General features: G+C 34.1%; 1 protein-coding gene across 4 annotated transcripts; it reads right to left on the bottom strand.

The window, feature by feature from the left end:
• Positions 1-5,094: 5,094 nt before the first annotated feature.
• Positions 5,095-13,967, bottom strand: LOC114378254 (glycerol-3-phosphate dehydrogenase [NAD(+)] GPDHC1, cytosolic-like). Of its 4 annotated transcripts, XM_028336817.1 has the most exons (8): positions 13,225-13,967; positions 13,065-13,155; positions 12,301-12,780; positions 11,765-11,852; positions 11,513-11,629; positions 10,238-10,370; positions 5,439-5,942; positions 5,095-5,320 (listed from the first exon to the last, which is right to left on the bottom strand). In XM_028336817.1, the coding sequence occupies exons 3-7, from the start codon at positions 12,352-12,354 to the stop codon at positions 5,867-5,869; spliced, it is 468 nt and encodes a 155-aa protein (XP_028192618.1). In that variant the 5' UTR covers positions 12,355-12,780; positions 13,065-13,155; positions 13,225-13,967; the 3' UTR covers positions 5,095-5,320; positions 5,439-5,866. The 4 variants fall into 4 exon arrangements, 2 of the variants coding, with proteins under 2 accessions (XP_028192618.1, XP_028192619.1); XM_028336818.1 differs by lacking the exon at positions 11,513-11,629 and having other exon boundaries at positions 12,301-13,155; positions 13,225-13,964; XR_003659281.1 differs by lacking the exons at positions 5,095-5,320; positions 5,439-5,942; positions 10,238-10,370 and having other exon boundaries at positions 11,531-11,682; positions 12,301-13,155; positions 13,225-13,966.
• Between the last annotated feature and the right edge of the window lie 6,481 nt (positions 13,968-20,448).

Genomic DNA, 20,448 nt, shown 5'->3' with positions numbered 1-20,448 from the left:
TTTGTAAGGAAGTAAGGCAAGCCAGACCTGTTGGAATTCCAGATAATTGACTTGTTTCTCCTCTCGTGTTTATGCTTTTATTTTAAGATCATGACAGATGCAAAGAGACCAATCAAAGGACCAAGGAATTGAAGTCATGGAGAGTGTTGGAATGATTGGAACTTACTTGAGGAAATTTTTGCTTAAGAATGGAATAATTTTATTCTTCTTATTTGCTTGGGGGATTTTGATAACTGCTAAATAATAGTGAATTAATAGTGGAGAATCGGTCTAAAATTAACTTAGAATTAATTATTTAGCAGTTATTTATGCTTTAATTTGGAAAGATTTAATTAATTTCGAATTTTGATTGCAGATGTGAAAAAGGGAGGTACAACAAGCAAAAAGGAGTAGAAATAAAGGAAAAAAAAGAAGAAAATCAGAAAAAGCCCAAACCCAAGTTTGCACCTATAAATAAGAGGGTCAGCCTAGGAAAACAGACACTTCCTGAGAGCTCAGTTTTCAGACCTCTAGCACTCAGTTCTCTCTTTTTCCTTCCCTTTTCTTATATTCTTATTATCTTTCTTTCACCCCCTTTCTCATTGTAAAGCCCTCATGACTATGAGTGCCTAGCTAGGGCCTGGCAGGCCTAAAAAGCCAATGATGTATGGAGCATTTCAAGAGTTATCAATAAAAAGAGGAATTCCCTCCAGGTTCTTTTATTTATTTACCGTTCTTTCTTTTTACATCCTGTATCTCGGAACTTGCTTTCTGTTAGGGTTTAGTCCACTCGGGAGAGGGTAAAGCCTAATTATGGGTAAGGAATGAATACTTGAATCTGCTTTAAGGGTTAGGCCACTCGGGATAGGGTAACACTTAAGAGAACACTAAAAGGAAGAAATTATCGGGTTATCTTTTAGAGGGTTTTCCTTCCAGGTTCTTTTATCTACTTTTCTTTCTTATTTATTCTGCATTTCAAACTTTATTTTCTGATAGTCTTTAGGCCACTCGGGAGAGGGTAAAACCTAATTAGGGATAAGGAATGAATGCGTGAATCAGTTTTAAGGGTTAGGCCACTCGGGAGAGGGTAACGCTTAATAGAACAATAAAAGAAAGAAATCATTGGGTTAACATGACTTAATGCCCCAATGCCCATGCTTTAGCAAACATCTAGAATGTAATCTTAATACATCTTAGTTATTGAGTCTTCGCAAAGGGCATTTGGAAGATAGGTAATTAAGGTTGGCTTGTCATCGTGAGGCATCAGGGGCAAGTAGATGGATAGATGTGGGGCAGAATTAGTTTGTTGCTATTGATAACAGACAAATCCAGAATCCATATATCTAGGCTAATTAGACTTGTCAGGTTTTAGCGATTTTAATATTATAGATTTTATTCCCTATTTTTATTGTTGGTTTTTCTTAGAAGTAGTTATTCCTTATTTTACTGTTGAGTTTTAGGAGTAAGTATTTAGGCTTAGTAGATTTAGATTTTATTTATTTGAATTTCGTAGAAGTAGTTATCTTTATCGCAATTTAAATATTTTATCTTCTAATTTTATCTTTTAATCTTATCTTTAAATCTTTTATCTTATCTTATCTATTATCTTTATCTTTTATTTTAAATTTCTTATCCTTTGCTAGATTTAGATTATATTTACTTTTATATGCTAAATTTACAATTTACAAACTGAAAAGTACTTCACATAAGTGTAACAAAATCCCCATGGTATGACACTCGGCTTACCGAGAGATTATTACTACGAGCGATTTGGTACACTTGCCAAAGAGCTAACAATACTCAAATTGAAAATTAGCAAGGAACCAAGCTAAAGGTGCTAAAGACAGACAATGGGCTTGAATTTGTCTCAGATCAATTCAATACTTTTTGCACACATCATGGAATCAAGAGGCACAAAACAGTACCCCTCAACAAAATGGCCTTGCAGAAAAGATGAATAGAACCATCCTAAAAAGAGTGACATGCATGCTTCTTGGAGCAGGTTTGCCCAAGGTTTTATGGGGAGAAGTTGCAAACACAGTTGTGCATTTGATCAACAGGAGTCCATCGATCATCTGCCCTTGAATACAAAACACCAATGGAGGTTTGGAGTGGAAGTCCAGTAGATTACTCTAACCTAAGGGTTTTTGGAGCCTTGGCATATGCATATGTCAAGAAGGACAAGTTGGATGCTCGAGCTGTAAGATGTCTATTTCTTGGGTATGTTGAAGGAGTCAAGGGTTACAGGCTGTGGAGGTTGGATCCAAAACCTTCCAAGCTCATCATCAACAAAGATGTGACATTTAATGAGACAAGAATGCGAATGTATTCTGAAAACTCAGAATGTGGAAAGGAGAAAACTCACATTAAGGTGGAGCCTTTTACTGATAAGGTGCAGGAAAACACTTAGATAAATCCAATTATTGACCTAGACAATACAACAGAGGAAACTGGACACTCAGTTTCAAATTTGAGGAGATCAGATCATGCCATTAATGATTACCAATTGGTTCGTGATAGGGAAAGGAGAATTCCTAAACCAAACCGAAAGCTTGGTCAAGCTGATCTCATCTGCTATGCTTTAACAGCAACTGAGGAAATTAAAGGATCAGCAAAACCAAGGAATTTCAAGGAGGCACATGAAAGTGAGGAGAGACAACTTTGGCTTCATGCAATGAAAGAAGAACTTGAGGTACTCAGGAAGAACAATACCTGGAGGCTTGTGGAACTACCTAAGGGACAGAAGGTAGTTGGTGGCAAGTCGATCTTCAAAAGGAAAGGTGAAATTCTCGGGGTTCAGAAGACAAGATACAAGGCAAGGTTGGTGGCTAAAGGATTTACTCAAGTTGAGGGTGTGAATTACAATGAGATATTTGCACCTGTGGTAAAGCACTACTCTATCAGAATCTTGATGTCAATTGGCAACCAGTTCAAGCTACACCTAGAACAATTGGATGCCAAGACAACCTTCTTACATGTAGACTTGGAGGAAACCATTTACATGAGGCAACCAAAAGGCTTTGCTGTGGATGATAGGGTATGCCTCTTGCAAAAATCCTTATATGGCTTGAAACAAAGCCCAAGGCAATGGTACAAGAAATTTGATGATTTCTTGATAAAGATGGAGTTCAAGAGATGCAGCTATGATAGTTGTGTTTATGTTCTGCACCAGGAGAATTATCTATATCTCCTAATGTATCTAGATGATATTTTGGTGGCTAGTTGCAACAAATGTATGATCAATGACCTAAAGTCAAGGATGAACTCAGAATTCGAGATGAAGGATCTTGGGGAAGCTAGACGAATCCTTGGTGTTGATATTAAAAGAGATTAGCTGAAAGGAACTTTGCTATTATCCCAACAAGCCTATATGCAGAAGGTAGTGGAGAGGTTTAGGATGCATTAGTCCAAACCTGTGAGCACACCTTTGGGGTAGCACATGAAGCTCTCGAAAAGCCAAGGTCCAATATCAGATGATGATAGGAAGAAGATGGATACAGTTCCCTGTACTAGTGGGGTTGGAAGCATCATGTATGGAATGGTCTGTACAAGACCAGACTTGGCTCATGCTGTGAGTGTTGTCAGCAGGTTCATGGTGGAACCTGGTCAAGCACACTGGGAGGCTTTAAAGTGGATATTGAGATATATAAATGGAAGTTTGGACTCAGGCTTACTGTATCATAAAAACTCTCAAGGTGGAACAGTAATTGAAGGGTTTGTGGATGCAGATTTTGCAAGGTGCTTGGACACAAGGAAATCATTGTCAGGATATATGTTTACTTTGTTTGGAACTGCAGTTAGCTAAAAATCAAACCTTCAGTCAATTGTAGCTTTATCCACCACTAAAGCTGAGTATAATGCCTTGGCTGAAGGAGTGAAACAAGGTCTATGGCTGAAAGGGATGCTACATGAATTGGGGATTGAACAAGAGACTATCTAGATACATTGTGATAGCCAAAGTGCTATTCATTTGGCCAATCATCAAATGTACCATACAAGGACCAAACACATTGATATAAAGCATTACTTCATTCGTGAAGTGGTGGAATCAGGAGCAATCAAAATAGTGAAGATTACATCTAAAGACAATCCAACTAATATGTTAACTAAATCCCTGCCAAGGGATAAATTTGAGAAATGCTTAAGCTTGGTTGGATTTGACTGAGATTAGTGTTGTTTAGAAATGTAGAGTCGAGGTGGAGATTGTTGTAGTAACTACTTTAACTGTCATGATTATTATAACTGTTAGGTTACTACTATATATATATATATATATATATATATATATATATATATATATATATATATATATATATATATATATATATATATATATATATAACTCCTGGATGTTTGCTATATATAGAGTGTGTGTATAGAGCCAATATGGATTCATTTCAAAAAATAACAACAACATTCATTTTTTTTTGTGCCTTGTGTCTGCGTGTGATCATATTTTTCTAGTTTTGATCTTGCTTTGCAGTATTATAGTTCTTGAACCAACATATACATTTATTAAATCAAATTAAATTAGAATTTTGATCTAATCATTAATAAAGTTTTAAAGCTTCTTTTATACATACAGTATATAGATTTCTAACAAATGTGAGTTTAAATTTTATCATATTCCACGTATTCCGTTCTTCTAAGATGTGTGGGAGCGGAAATTAATCTAGGATCAAAGCATTAATGCATTACAATTCATGAGTAAAATGGTTAAATAAACTGACTTCACGAGTTCACGTCAACCAAGAATTATATTTGCACCTAATAATGCTACCAACCTTATACATTCACTCACCAAGAGTGTGTCGTCATTCGAACAATAACCCGAGTTTAAAATTTATAATTGCTGACATCTTCCGTTCTTTTAGGATTATAGTGCGAGCACCGAAGTAAATTTTGGATCTAAGCATTACGATTCACAAATAAAGTGATTATAAAATGTGACTTCCCGTCAGGCAAAATTTATACATGCACCGAATAATGCTAGCTCTACCTACCATGCATATACATATTCACATTTCACACACACCATCCTTTTTTTTTTTCTTTTCATTTTTTATTTTATTTTTGTACTCACACACCATCCTTCGATACAAGCGAATTAATTACTGAAGTCATTAATAAAATAATTTGTAGATAGATGTGTTATTGTATCCTTAATTAATTTGTATATACAGGTATTTTGAGTCCTTAGCTGTGCGATTACATTGCAACCTTAATCTTTCTGAGTTTAGTGCATTTGATTAAGGTGTTTATCACTGAGCATACGTAAATCATGGAGGACCTGAAGAATATGCAATTCCCAAGTCCAGATGCAGCTTCACAAGTGGGACTACTGCATAAGGAAATTGTTGGAAAAGTTATGATTTATGAGTTGTATAAAGCTGTTGAAATAGGAAATGTGGATAACTTTGTTGAAGTGTTGAAGCAACAATGTATTGAAAGTAAAGTACCTTTGATATTTTTGATAAAGTCACCCTAGCAGGTGATTCACTGCTTCATGTGGCAGCAGATTTGGGGAAAGAAGAGATTACAGAGCTGATTGCTCATCACTTTCCTGAGCTTCTTATTAGGAGAAACGTAAGAGGCGATACTCCACTTCATGTTGCTGTGAGGTCTAAGAACTTTACTAGTACTATAGTCAAGTTCATTCTCTCCCATTATGCCACTTCTAAGTCAAAATATGATGAGATGAAAGATAAAGAAATAACAAGAGAAAGAAATGAACATGGTGACACTCCTTTGCACGAGGCTGTCTACAGTGGGCATGTTGATTTGGTTAAAGAGATTTTCGGTGCAGATATGGCTGCAGTCCATTGTTTGAACAAGCCAAAGCGATCACCACAGTGTGCGGCAGTTGAGAGTGGGAAAGTGGAAATTCTTAACCATTTGTTGCAAATTCCATTCCCTGCAGATCAGCCGCTTTCAGTGTCGTGGAAGTTCTCCACTCCATGCAGCTATACAGAAACAAAATGATGGTAATACTTCTTTACACCAAATTACTATTATTTTCAATCATAAACAAATTACTATTATTTTTTCACATTAATAACTTTATTTATGGTGCATGTGTTTGGATAAACATTATATTTCCAATTGAATGGTTATACCAATCCGTATTATTCACATCATCACATGCAATTAAGTGAGGCACAACTAGTCATGGGTTATTACAGATTGCGGGATATTATTGGAGCAAATTAGAGATATTTAAGATCTTGTCCATCTTATACCACTCAATTTGTGAGAAAACAGCTAATTTGGTGGCTCACACCTTACTTAGAAATTCTTTCCTTTTTGAGTGTGAGAAAATCTTTGATGTAATTCGTCTTTTTTTTTTTTTTTAATTTTGGGTATTGAATATATTTTTAGTTAATTTCACTCTTTTTTTATATGCATTTTCCCATATATATATATATATTAAAAAAAATTCTTTTATTAACTATATGGATCAACTTGTTAACTTTCGGGTCTAATAAGTTTAATTTTACTTGGATTGAGTCAACCAATTCCTAATTAAACTTATTAGATCCGAAAGTTAACAAGTTGGTTCATATAATTCAAAGTATTATCGTTGCCTTTAAAACTCTTTCAATTAATTCATACTTTAAGAAAAATAATTAATTTAGTTAATCATTTTAAATTTGTCAATTATTTATACCATTATTTCAAAATTACCCTTAATTTGTCTCTCCACTTATCACCAAAGAATAATTAATGTTTGAAGAGAGAATGTTATAATTAATTAAGGGTACTATAGAATAAAAATAATTAATGCATTAAACTTTTAGAAGAGGATCTTATAAAAATAGACAAATAATAAAGTGAAAATGATTTTATGTATAGGGACAAAGATAGTACATAAGAAAATTGCACCAATCATTTATGAAGAAATTGTTTAATCTTGTTTTTACTTAGAATAAGTTAGATAACCACATACTTTTATCTACCCATTTGATTTAAAGGACAAGCTAGTAACACTTTGTAACTAAGACCGGAAATGAATTGGATTTATACAACATAGACAATCTTGCATACATAACTCTACATGAAAGTCATCAAATTTATACAACATAGATGATCTTACATACATAACTCTACATGAAAGTCATCAAAATGGATTTGTTCAACTCATCCCAAATAAAAATAAGATTAAACAATCTCATATTAAATGATTAATGTAACTCTTTCTAACTCCACAAGTGGATGTGAGAGATGACTGAGTGAGTGAGAGAGAAAGCGAGAGTGAGATGATGAGTGGACTGTAGTGAATCGAAGACGGAAGAAAGATAATGGACTGAATATCAAGGAAAAGGAAGATCAAAGGAGTATACAAATGTTCTTCTTCACAAATTTTCTAGATAATTTTAAAGCAAAGGCGATGAAGTGTATTTTCAATTGATGGGATAATGTGGAGGATGTTTTCATTCCACAAAAGGGATAGCTATGGGAAAAAATTGGGTTTGTAAGAATGGTTGTGGAAGGGGATGTTGGAGTCATGGAGAAGAAGGTGGACCATCAATGGATTAGTACTTATAAGCTACTAGTAAATGTCATGAAGCTCAAGAGGAATGAAAAATGTGATAACATAAAATATCACAATTTATCACATGCATCAATTGAAAATTCTTTTGATCAATTGAGAAAAAATCACAATGCTAAAAAGGATGGGAGATTATTGTTGGAAAGGAGAAGGTTATAGGAAGTATTTGAGAGAAATGGAGGAGGAGAGAATATCTGAAAGAATGCTAGTTTTTATTACTTGAGAAATGTTTTGGTTTTGTCTTTGTTTGCAAATGACAACCTCTCCCCATTTTATAGGCTTCAAGGGAGAGTTTTAGATACATCAAGAAAAAATTTTCACACACTTCAAGGGAGAGTTCTATACACTTCTCCAAATTACTTAGTTCTACACACTTCTTCCAATTATTTATTAAATATTACTTCTACTTATCTCTACACTTCTCTAGAATTTTCTTTGGAGTAGTAACACAAACTTAAATGGGCCTAACACTTGATTAATGGGCTAAATCAAGTTTACATTATTCAACAATTATATGTAGAAGTGGTGGAAAAAAAAGAAAAATATGAAGTGGCCACCAAAGAAGAAGACAAGTGTAATTCAAATTCAAAATAAGGAAGAAATTGATTGGAAGCATTTATCATTCAAAGTAATTAAGGAGCATATGAAATAGTTGGATGGGTGTTAAGTAGGAAGAGTTCAACCACCAGAAATAGAATATATACTCTTTGGGACAGGTTGATAGAAAAAGGGTTAAACTCTATGATGGTTACTCATTTAGAATAAGATATGGTGTTAATATGACCATTGGAAGGGGAAGTTTTGGAGGAACTATTGGAAGAGAGCAAAATAATCGAGGATCAATTCTTTTATCAGATTAATGGTCGCCTAGCGAAGTGCTAATGGAAAGATATATGCAGATTAGATGTCATGGTGTTTCATTCCATGCTTGGAGTGTTAGTTTTCTTAATCATATTGTTTAAACATTTGGAACGTGCATGTCAATGGATCTTAACACTATGTTCAAAAAGAAATTGGATTATGCCAGAATATTAATTCAAATTACAACAATAAAGGTGATTAACATGGTCAAGAAAATATACATATATGAATCTCTTTTTCTATTAGAATCACAAAAGAGACGTTTACTCTAGCATCATATGGTAGTCAAGGTGTTAAACATATTGTAACAACTAACTCGTCATCAAAATCATTGTGTTGGCTAGAGTATGGGTGGTCAAAAATGGGGGATCTATTAGATGAAGAAGATTTCAAAATTCAAATTTGAAATGTTGAGCAAGTCATGAAAGGAGTAGCAGATGAAGTAATGATGTATGATTTCTTTGGGGAATGGGATATTGGAGGGTGGTGGAAAATTAAATTCAAATGAAATGGATGCTTGTCAGATGCAAGATGATGATGTGAATCAAGTTAGTAATAAGGGGCCTAACATTATTGAGGCCCGTGAAGTGAAGGTGGCAGACAAGTTGATTGTGGAGGGGATGGGTGTCTTAGTGAGTAAGGTGGGGGTGCATGTAGTAAATGACAAAATGGATTTGGCAAAAAAGATAAGCATAGGTGGCAATGTGTAGTTACAATAAGGTGTTGGGGTTGTAGTTATAGTTGAGGGAGATAAAAGTAAGGATTTAATATATGTTTTTGTTTAGTATGTGAAAGGGGAAATTGGAGGTATTTTTTGTGATGAGTGCAAAGGAAAATCGAAGAATATAGTGGAAGGGGGTTTATTTAGGGTTGCAATGTGTGGATTTGGGGTCGGTGGCAATGATGAATAACAACATTCATGAGATAAGTATATAAGACCATGGCAAAGGAGTTTTGCACAAGGAAGCAATAGAGATGGCTTCAAAGGTATGGGGTTTTGGGAGTGACATTGAGGTTTCATGTTCTAATAGAGAGGAAGAGGATTTCAACAAATTAACTAATCTGGAAGAAAATAGACAAAATTGCTAGTGGAAAGGAGAAAAGGAGCAGACGTAGAAACAAGGAGCATATCAATGAAGATAATTGCATATGACATAAGAGAACTTGGTTGGAGGATGGAAACGGAGGTAAAAGAGTTTACACTACTAAAAAACGCAGATTCCACATTGGAAACCACATTTTACATCGGTGGTCAACCGATGTTAAATAGGATGTTGTTGAAAGTTAAAAATTACAACATCGATCCTCAAACCACCGTTGTAAAAAGACAACATTTTCTACAACGGTGCATTCCTAACCATCGATGTAGAAATTAGACCTTCTACATCAGTGTTATCTCAGTGAACGATGTAAAATAGCACTTTTCCACATTGGTGCTTAGTTGAGAAACGATGTAGAAATTAGACCTTCTACATCAGTGTTATCTTAGTGAACAATGTAAAATAGCGCTTTTTCATGTGGGTGCTCAGTTAAGAAACGATGTAGAAATTAGACCTTCTACATTGATGTTATCTTAGTGAACGATGTAAAATAACGCTTTTTTAAATCAGCGCTCAATTAAGAAAACGATGTAAAATGCCTTTTTTTTTTTATTTTTTTAACTAGACCTTACTGATACATCCATTTCAATTGAATGAAGAATTTAACGTCTTAGTGATTTCCATATCAAAAGTAAAGAGAATGGATATTATGTATTTCCTGCTTAAAATAGCATTTACCTACTAGCTTCTATGAAGTTATTCTTTACAATGTACAACAATGTAAGAGGAAAATGGAGAAATTACTTGCCTCAAAAACTTTACCAATGTTTTCCTCCATTTTTCTTCCCCACACATCCGAGCATTTGCATATTCCTTGTTGTAAATTTCTGAGGCAATGTTCGGTCCTCCAAGATAAAAGAAGCTGTCCAAGGGAACACCAACTACAAAGAAATCAGGCAACAATGGGAGTTTAATTAAACATAGATGTCACACCATTACAAAAATAAGAACTCCAGAAAGAATATCAAGATTTTTTTTTCTTCATAGACAAAGAATTAATCAAGAGAAATCCCATTAAGATTCATCTATCTCAAAAATAATAATTACTTTGCATTACTTCCCATTCTTTAGGGATTTTTTTTGCTATTTATAAGGTTCAATTACATAAGCTTCTATGAAGACCAAAAAAGTGACAATAAACAAAAATGAATTATGCATACAGTATCAAGTATCAACTACAAACATGTATATAAGAACAGAAATCACTTTTTTAAATTTTAATAAACAAAACCTCAATGTTTTGAAAGAAACAAGCATATCTATTGGGTTACCGGGCTATCAAACATCAAATGATCCACTGTATAGCAGCTCATCTTAACCCTTAGCATGAAGAGATACTCAACTCACATGTGAATTTACAAAATTCCATCCCAAAGAAAAAGCTTCAATTGTTATCTTGTTATTCACATATTGCATAGTAATTCCAATTTAGGAAAAAAAGCTTCAGATTTAGTTTTTCTTGATATAAAAGAAAGAAAAAATCATTAAATCATAAGAGCTCATCTAAATTCTGTACAGAAAAGCCATGTAGATATATACACCGACAAAGTAAGAACACAAACACAACACTCGGCCTTGGTGAACATGGAAGACCAAATTCAGTTAAAAAGTCTAAAGACCAAATTCTAATAACATGCGTACCTTGATTGTTGGGTTAGTAGACCAAAAGCAATATACTCAAGTATAAAAAAGACTATGCTAATGATGGTCAAATATCATAAGCATTCAAGAGGGAAAAACTGCTTATAATTTGATTTGACTGACCATGTAAATATAAAATTTATAGCAAAGTGTAGCAATTATCTCTTGATTGAATTAGACACATAATAAGATACAAGCACAGCCATCCATTTTCTTATAAGACACGTCCCCTTTAAGAATCTATAGTATAGTTGAAAAGCTGCAGCACTCTTATTATCCACTGAGAATTCCTTAATTTGTTTTTAAATCTTCTACAAAATTAATTTCTTCCAATTTATTAGTCTTGGCATCTATAGTATAGTTGAAAAGTTGCAGCACTAACCTGCAGTCTTGGCATCTAATTCTTTCCCTTCCACCAATACAGCAAGATTGCTTTCAATATTGCTAAAGGAAGGCCCAACAATGGTTATATGGCCCATCTTTCGTTGCTTTCTCATTTCTCACAAATTATCATGATGGTGTTATTTACTAGTCATACAAGTGATTAAATGCCTTTTAAAAAGATTACAAGTGATTAAACAACAAACAAGAGGGGAATAATCAACCTCAAATTGATGCTTAACTAGAAGTTTACCTGGCTTATCATACCAATGAACAGTTGCCCCGGGGATGGTCAATGCTTTTTTGATCAATTGATGAGCTAATTGAAAACCAAGATCCCCCTAAAATCATTTAGAAAATTTAACAGACTAAAGTATGAAACAATGGTAACTAAAGAGAATGATCTTTTCAAAACAAGTAAATGAATTAAAAGGAACACTCAGTAGACAGCAGCCTTTGATTGCATAACCTTCATCCAACTATGAACCAAATATATAACGTGAAAAAAAGTCAATCATTAATTGCAGGTCCACAGGGAGCATTATAGCACTATCTAACCTTCATCATATCACTTGTTGATGCCGACCTACCACTATCTAATTTTCCAGGTTGCATGGTGAAATTATTCGGGCCAAACAATTATGTACCCTCATGTGGAGCACTAATCATTAAACTCGATCATTGGAAAACTGTTAATTATTATTCTCTTGAAATCTAATGTGTTAAAGTATCAATATATGATGTTATTCCAATACACATTTTTTAATATATGTCTCTAATAAGTATTACCTGGACTTTATCATTTCCCAATATTTTAGTCCCACCAACTCTGCTCCATGGCATTTGCTTGCACAAAGACTCCAACTTCAATCATGTGTGTGTTGATTGAGTTTTTTTCCACCAAAATCCTATTCACTTATTGTTAATGTTAGTTAAACTGTTAAACAGATATAGAAAAATTGGATACTGTAGACTATTGGAAATGTGATCAATTGATTAGATAGGAACTAGAATACAGATTTGGATGGAGATAGGAACCAGAATACAAGATCAAAGGGATATATCAAATTAAGAAATTGATCACATCACACAAGATAATAAAAAATGATAGAAAAGTTAATCACCATTTTAGACAGAGAGTATAAATCAGACAGCCAAAGGGTAGAAAGACTAGACAAACAAAGAACAAAACCTCCAAGATTAGAACAACCTTCCATCTTGAGGCTTTTGAGGCTCTTTTTATCAGCAACAAATCGAGCAAATTCACCCCTGCATTGTTAATGTTGCAGAATAGAAATGGGGTATCTATGAGAGCATGCTCATCATGGGCCATCTAGATTTCTAATTATGTAGAATGAGTGACATTGCTGGTTAGGATTAAGGTCATTCAATATTCGTAAATAAATAAATAACTACAAATAATTGAACTAGTAACTTTGTTAGATGATATAGCAGAAAATGACTTCCATAAGTATATATGATATAGCAGAAAAAATAAATAATTTTGAGGAGAAGAGGAAACAATAGACCAAAGATTTCCTAGCATGAAAAACCTGAAATCCATGTGAGGTGGCTGCAGATTCCCTAACAGATATCCTCCTTCCTCTGGAATCCAATCCATTAGCCACGTAGGGATTTCACGTACTGTATAATTTTGAAGGGTATTAAATTTTTTTGTAAGTTCTATAGAAAGGAGTGATATTATATTCTTACTAGGAATTTGTGGAGAAGACATTGCTCTGCTTGACCCTGGCCTTCTTTGGCTTTTTGACTCCTCCGGTATCAGGAATTTTTTGTGTCTTCACTGATAAAGGTCTTCTAGATCATAACTAGGAAGCCATAGTCACAGGCTTATTTTGCAAATACTCCTCCGGTACCCACCGTTGGGCACAGACCTGGAGGTGCAGCAGAGTACGAAGAAGACGACGACGAAGAAAACGTGCCCTCTCCCTCCACCGCTCTCGCGGTCACCGTCGCCGTCCCCGATTCCTTCGTCTCCAACGGTGGCGGCACTCCAATTTCAAAGCCCACCGCCACCATCGTCCTCACCGACTCATCCGATCTGAAGCAGCGTTGCCTAGAGCTAATCGAGGAGAAAAAGTCGTCGCCGCCTCTGGATGACTCGCGGCAGCTGTTTCAGCGGCTGTGGACTGACAAGGACAAGATCGAGCTTTTGCAAGGGTTCCTCGACTACACATCGCAGCGAGGATCCTCGCACCACAATGACACCGCTTTGTTCTACGAGCCAAATAAATTGAGTGCAAAATGAGTGAGGTAATGAGGGAAAAAGATGAAAATTTAAGCGAGATTCAAAGACGGTGTTTATAAAACCCGTCTTTGAATAATGCAGTTCAACAACGGTGTTCCAAAAACGATGTGGTAACACGCAGATAACTTCATTTCTTGCAAAAATGTTGTTAAAATAAATCACTTATTTACTAAAATGTCACCACCTCTAAAACAACATCATTTTTGGAACCACCAATGTTGAATGCGCGTTGTAGAATAGTATTATTTTAGTAGTGTTATGGTAGAATACAAGCTAAATATGATTTTCTTACAAAAAAAAAGGTTCAAGAGGTTGCTTACAGGGGGTTTGATGCTTTTCTTTATGCTTTTAAAGAGACAAATGAGTGGTCAATGGGAATTTTTCTTATGTCTTGAAGGTTAATGATATTATTCATGGCTTATGTTTTTTGGTGGTGGTGGGTGGGTGCATGGGGTGTGAAGAGGTTACATAGTATCTGCTATGTGTGTATGTATATGCGTTTATGAATTAAATATGAAGAAAGAGGCACAGTAGGATTTAATGTAGCTAAAGGAACAATTAGGGGGGCAAATGGTGTATATTTGGGAATTTTAATTCTATTAAAAGTGAGGAGGAAAGGAAAGGGGTTGGGAATTATTCCAGGAGAGAAGAAATACAGTTTATTTGGTGATTTTTTAGGAGTCAACGAAGGTGGTGGGTTTACCTTTAACTGGTAGAAAATATACATGGTATAGAGAGGATGGATTAACTGTTAATAGGTTGGGCATATTTTTGGTATCGGAGGAATGGATTCAACAATGGCTATATTGTACTTTGTGGTGTTTGCCAAAGAACTTATTGGATCATTGTGTGATTATTTTATGGAGAAGAAGATATATTAGGGACCTAAACCTTTCAAGGTTCTTAATAGTTGGAGGCAAGTTGAGGGTTATGAATAGTTTATAAAGGAGAAGTGGAAAGAGTTGACTTTTGAGGGTTGGAGGGCATATGTTTTGAAGGAAAAGTTTAAGGCTCTGAAAAATTATTTGAAGGAGTGGAGAAAGAATCATGTGGGGGTTTTGGAAAATAAATTAAGAGAAGCAAATGAGGGACTTGAAGGGGGAATTACAAGAGTTGGAAGAAGAAGAAGCACAGGCAAGAATATGGATTGTATCAATAATATAGCAAGGCTATCTAGAACAAGTTGCAATGAATTGTGGCAAAGATCAAGACAAAAGTGGTTGAAGAAGGAAGATGCAAATTCAAAAATTTTTCATAGATGTGTACAACAATGAAGAAAGGTGAATGGGATCTTATGTGTAGAAATTGATAGGAGAAGGAGTCAGGAGGCTCAAAGTATAAAGGAATCCATGGAAGGATATTTTGAAAAACATTTTGAGAGGGGGAAAAGAATAATGGGAAAGTTAGAGGGCATGGGGTTCAAGGTTTTGGACTTTGAGACACAAAATGCCTCGGTAAAACCTTTTGAGGAGGATGATATAAAATGCAACCATTTGGGATTATGAGAGGTCAAAGAGTCCTAGGCCTAATGGTTTTTGTTTTGGTCTAGGGTTTCTATAGGGTTTAGAGTTATCTAGCCGGAGTATAAAGTGTATTCTTCCCTTGCTCATAGGTCATAAGTGCCTTTTATAGGCCCTCGATGCCTACGTTGTTATATGTTGTTTCCTTAATTGTAGAAGAAGATAAGGTATTATATGATTATAAATTGGTTGGGATAAGATAAAGATATGTTACCATTAATAACAAGATATGATAAGATATTCACAAAATATAAGATGACGGAGATATAATTGTGGGAGCGTTTATTTGATGAAATCTAATTGGATTCCTACGAATGTTATTCTTGGGAATATTAGAAGCAAATGACATTGTTGAGTATTTCAAAAAAATATATATTTGATTAACTGTTAAAATTGGTTGAGAATCTTATTGATAATATATGTGTTTTGATTCACATGATTTTTCTGAGGAATATATAACACATCATATTACTAAATTATCCATATTATATTAAACAAATTATTATATTTTATATCAACAACTAAATTTCCTATTCTTCTCGTGAGTCCATGCATTGCAATTACCAAATTTTAAAATATAAAACAAAGTCATCACAACACAGTGATTATTTGGCAGCAATGTACCCACACACACATATATTGATAGGCAAAAGTTAATTTCTTATGTGTTACTAGGTGGATACAAAAAGTAACACATAGAAAGCTTATTTCATCTAAAACCCATGACACCAACTACTTAACTTTTTATAGCCTCCTAACACACCCTTATATCAAAGAGAAGTTCAATTTAACTATAAATGTTACAATAATGGAAATAAAAATACATGTGGGTAGAGGTAGTGGGTATTAATAGTGACGACATAATAGAATTTTTACACAATAACTATGATTCCAACCACATAGGAATACACATTCCCACTTTCCTTCCATGTGAATAAAATCAGTGTAAAATCTATATAAGCATAAAAGTCTTATTTTCCTGGGAATAAAACATACCTGAAATATTTTCAGTACCTTCTTACAAATATGAAGACATATATTCCCATTTCCATATTCTCAGAATCTAATAAGATTTTGTGAAACAAATGTCTCCTATATATTAGTCCTGTGAACCTGAGACAATGACTAGCACTAAGAGTATTAATTGGTAGTTTACCAACCAATCATGAGCCGTAGGACATAGGTCGTTTGGTAACATGATGACTAAACAACACACAACCCCTAAAGCTTAGGCGTGTAACACAAAGAGGCTAGATGCTTTGATAAGGTTATCATAGAATCGATCGAGAGATACATTACCCCTGAGACTCAAGTGTGTAGCGAGAAAAGGTAAGATGCTTTAATAAGGTCATCATAGAACCAACCGATTGGTATAATTTTATTTTTGGTTTCATCAAAGAATTATGGGAGGAAAACTAGTCAGGTTTTGTTTCTTTTATCAAAGAATTTTATAACAATGGAAGATTGCCAAAATGGACTAATTGTTCTTTTATTGCTTTAATCCCAAAGAATATCCTCAGAAGATTTTAAATTACAAGCCTATTTGTTTAATTGGATGCATGTACAAAGTTTTAGCTAAGTTGTTAACAAACAAAATGAGAAAAGTGAGACATCAAGTTATATAGGATAACCAATCCGCGTTTATTCAGGCAAGACATACTTTGGATGTATTTGTACGTTGCTACTTTTGTTTAAGGTAGATTTTGAGAAGGCATATAATTTAGTGGATTGGGAATATCTTTTGCATTTTATTGAGAATATAGGGTTCCCATGGAGGGATTGGATTTATGAATGTCCAAGGACAACTTCAATATCTATGTTAGTGACTGGTTGTGCTACAAAAAGGAATTTATGTTTGGCTGTGGACTTAGGCAGGGAGATCCATTGTCTCAATTCTTATTTATGTTAGCAACAGAAGGTTTAAGTTTTATGTTTAATTATATGGCGTATAAGGGGAAATTTGGTGGGGTGAAAATTGAAGGGTTGAATAAGTAGACAATTTGCAGAAGACATTGTTTTTTGGGATAAAAAGTTGGTCCAATAAGGCGACATTTAGTTATTTGAGATTGTATATGGAAAATCAAGAGCTTATTGGTAGGGTAAATGCTCACGAGGATTGGTTAGAAGAGGCATTTTTTTAGTTGACTTGTAAAAAGGAAAAGTTGCCAATGAAATATTCAGGTCTTCCTATCGGAGGTAATCTAAGGAAGTGGAGTACTTGGAGCATGTGGTAGATGTGGTCAAGAAGAGATTGAGGGGATAGGCTAACAAGCACTTGTCTATGGGCATTTGGTTCTTATGAAGTCTGTATTGTCTTCAATTTCAATCTATTATCTTTCTTTCTGCAAGGCTCCTGCATGTATTATTTTTTACCTAGAATCTTTTCTTTGGGGAAGGAGAGAGGAGTATAAGAAAATTCATTGGGTTACATGGGATAAGGTGTGTGTGGAAAAAAGTTAAGGGGGGTTGAGGGTTAAGGATTTAATGAGATTTAGTTTAGCTCTTCTGGGGAAGTGGAGGTGGCGGATATTAATGGAAAAGGAGAGCTTGTGGTATAAAGTCCTTGTGGGTTTGTATGGTGAGCAAAGGGGAATGCTCGTGGGGAATAAAAGGAAAGAGTCAAGATGGTGGAAAACAATGTGAAGATTGGAAGATGGTTCTTGGGGAGCTAAGAGGCAGTGGTTTGTGGAGTGTATTAAGAGAGTGGTGGGAAATGGGGAAAATACCTTCTTTTGGTCAATTCCATGGTTGTAGCGAGGGTTTTTGAAAGAAAGGTTTCCAAGGCTATTTTCCTTAGTGGGTGATATAGGAGCAAAAATAGGGGAGTTAGGTGAATGTGTTGAGGGAAGATGAGAGTGGAACTGGTGGTGGAAAAGAGAGCTCTTTCAATGGAAAAAGTAGTTATTTCAGGAATTTAAATAGCAGGTGGAAATACAAAGATTATCATCCACAGAGCAAGACAAATGGATATGGAAAAGGAATCTCAAAGGGGATATATGGTTCATTCATCTTACGTGACTATGAAGGAAAAAGGTGTGACAACAAATAGAGATATATGTTGGAAAAGAGTATGGAATAAAATCATACCACTTAAGGTAGCGATTTCTGCATGGAAAACACTCTAAAACAAGATACTTACTAAGGCAAGTTTAGCAAAAGGGGTGTTCTGCATTATCAGCATGTGCTATGCAGCGGCTGTCAATTTGAGCTAGAGAACATTGAACATATATTTTTTGGGGGGTGATAATGTTGTTCGAATTTGGTATTCATGTTTCAGTTGGTTGGGATTCTCTTCGATTATACATAATAGGTTACGGGATCAAATGTTTCATTTTAATGGGATTACAAGTAGTACTAAGATAGATAAAGGATGTTGGAAAGTTATATGTTTTTTCTCTCATAATTTTTTTTTTACATTAAGTTTCTAATAAAATAATTTTATTTTTTATTATTCATATTATTTTTTAAAGGGGTTAATAAAAAAATATTATTTTATTAAAAAATAAATACAAAATTTGTTAATTTATTATATACTAAAAAAGTGTCAAGGATAAAAAAAATTATTCTTTTTTATTAGAGATTCAATGTAAATAAAAAATTTATTAGAAAACAAATATAAAATTAATATATTTATTAACAATAAAAACACATTTTACCCAAGATTTTATTTGCTTTGTTGAAAAAATGGCCAATATAATTAAGACAATTGGTACACTAAAATTCTTTCACTAATGATGTTACTATCATATGCAATGTTAACCACCTTTCTCTTAGGTCATTTATGTGTAAAGCTAAAATTTGATACATAGAATATGTCTCCTAAATCTTTCTTTTATCTCATACCCCTTTTTGTTTTTCATTTTATTCTTTCAGCAACCCTACTAGTATAACACTTTTAAATCTTTTTTGCATCATTTTTACTATAACTTTTTATTATAATTTATAGATAAAGGATATAATTGTTAATTAAACAATGTAATTATTTATAAAAAATTAAAATTACAACATTTTGATTATCACACACATGCCCTATACTTAAGTTTTTATTCACCCAAATTATTTGAGATAAAATAAAAAATTTAAGTTCTTGCACTAACTCGATTGAATTTTTTTAAGCATATCAAAATAACTTTTAAATAAAAATATTCTAGAATACTTAATTATGAAAATACTTAATTATGAAAAAGTGTTTTTTAAGAATAGAGTTTGCTTTTAAAAAATAAGCAGAGATTTTTTAAAAAAACAAAACATAATTTAAACAAACCCATCAGAAAAATAGAAATCTATTTATTTTTATTAAAAAATTATCCTGTAACAAATAAAGTTTTAACAAATAGACCCATAAGCTGGTATATCAAACGGAACATATTTGATCGAACTTAGTTGATCAAATTAACTTGTAAGTTAGACAAATGAATTCAAGTTTCTTAATCTTACCCAACACATTTTAAAATAATTGTAAAGTTTACTAAAGTTATTTAATTTTTAATTTTTAAATGATTAAAATATTTAATATTGTTTAATCATGTCCTTAAACAAGATCTCATTAATTTATTTCACTTTGATTTGTTCAATCAATTGTAGTTATCACTACCAAAAAAATTATCATTTATGACGTCCGGTCAATGACGGTTATTTCAAAAACGTACCTCCTTATTAAACATGTGGTGGCATTTCGGTAAATATGACTATCATCTTAATGTAAAACAAAAACGGTTGTAGGAAACCGTGTTTGTTTCAATTTGAATTTTTTAAAAAAAATTAAAAGCTCTCTCATTTTGTGTGCTCTCCTCTTCCCGATATGTCACTCTCTTTCTCTCTCTTTCTTCTTATTGTGTTTAGCACGTACGCTATGAATGAGCAAACCGTCGGTCTCCATTCCCCACTAAACAAAAACCAGAGAAAGGAGGAGAGGCGAGTACGTCGTTCATGTCGACACGCGTTGGCAAGGGGAAATTTTAGTACTGCAGAGTCTAGCGAGCATGCGGCTGGTGATGGCTCGACGATGTCGCTTGTGGAGCTTGGTGCGCTCCCTCTCCTTCTCCCTCTCCTAATTCTCATTGCCACCGGTATTGGTGGTGATCGGCGCCGTCGCAAAGCCCTGTGGACAGTGGGGCTGAGGGTGGGGTTCAGGGTGGGAATTAGGGT

Source organism: Glycine soja, chromosome 12, assembly GCF_004193775.1.
Source record: "Glycine soja cultivar W05 chromosome 12, ASM419377v2, whole genome shotgun sequence".
NCBI lineage: Eukaryota > Viridiplantae > Streptophyta > Magnoliopsida > Fabales > Fabaceae > Glycine > Glycine soja.
The sequence above is the reverse complement of the archived record's forward strand: the minus strand, read 5'-3'. Positions and strand labels throughout refer to the sequence as shown.

Coding starts and splice junctions, on each gene's coding strand:
- LOC114378254 (XM_028336817.1), bottom strand. CDS start 12,354: ATGCCATGGAGCAGAGTTGGTGGGACTAAAATATTGGGAAATGATAAA. Junction 11,853..12,300: donor TGGGAAATGATAAAGTCCAG/GTAATACTTATT, acceptor AAATGATTTTAG/GGGGATCTTGGTTTTCAATT. Junction 10,371..11,512: donor ATTAGATGCCAAGACTGCAG/GTTAGTGCTGCA, acceptor ATTTCTTTGTAG/TTGGTGTTCCCTTGGACAGC.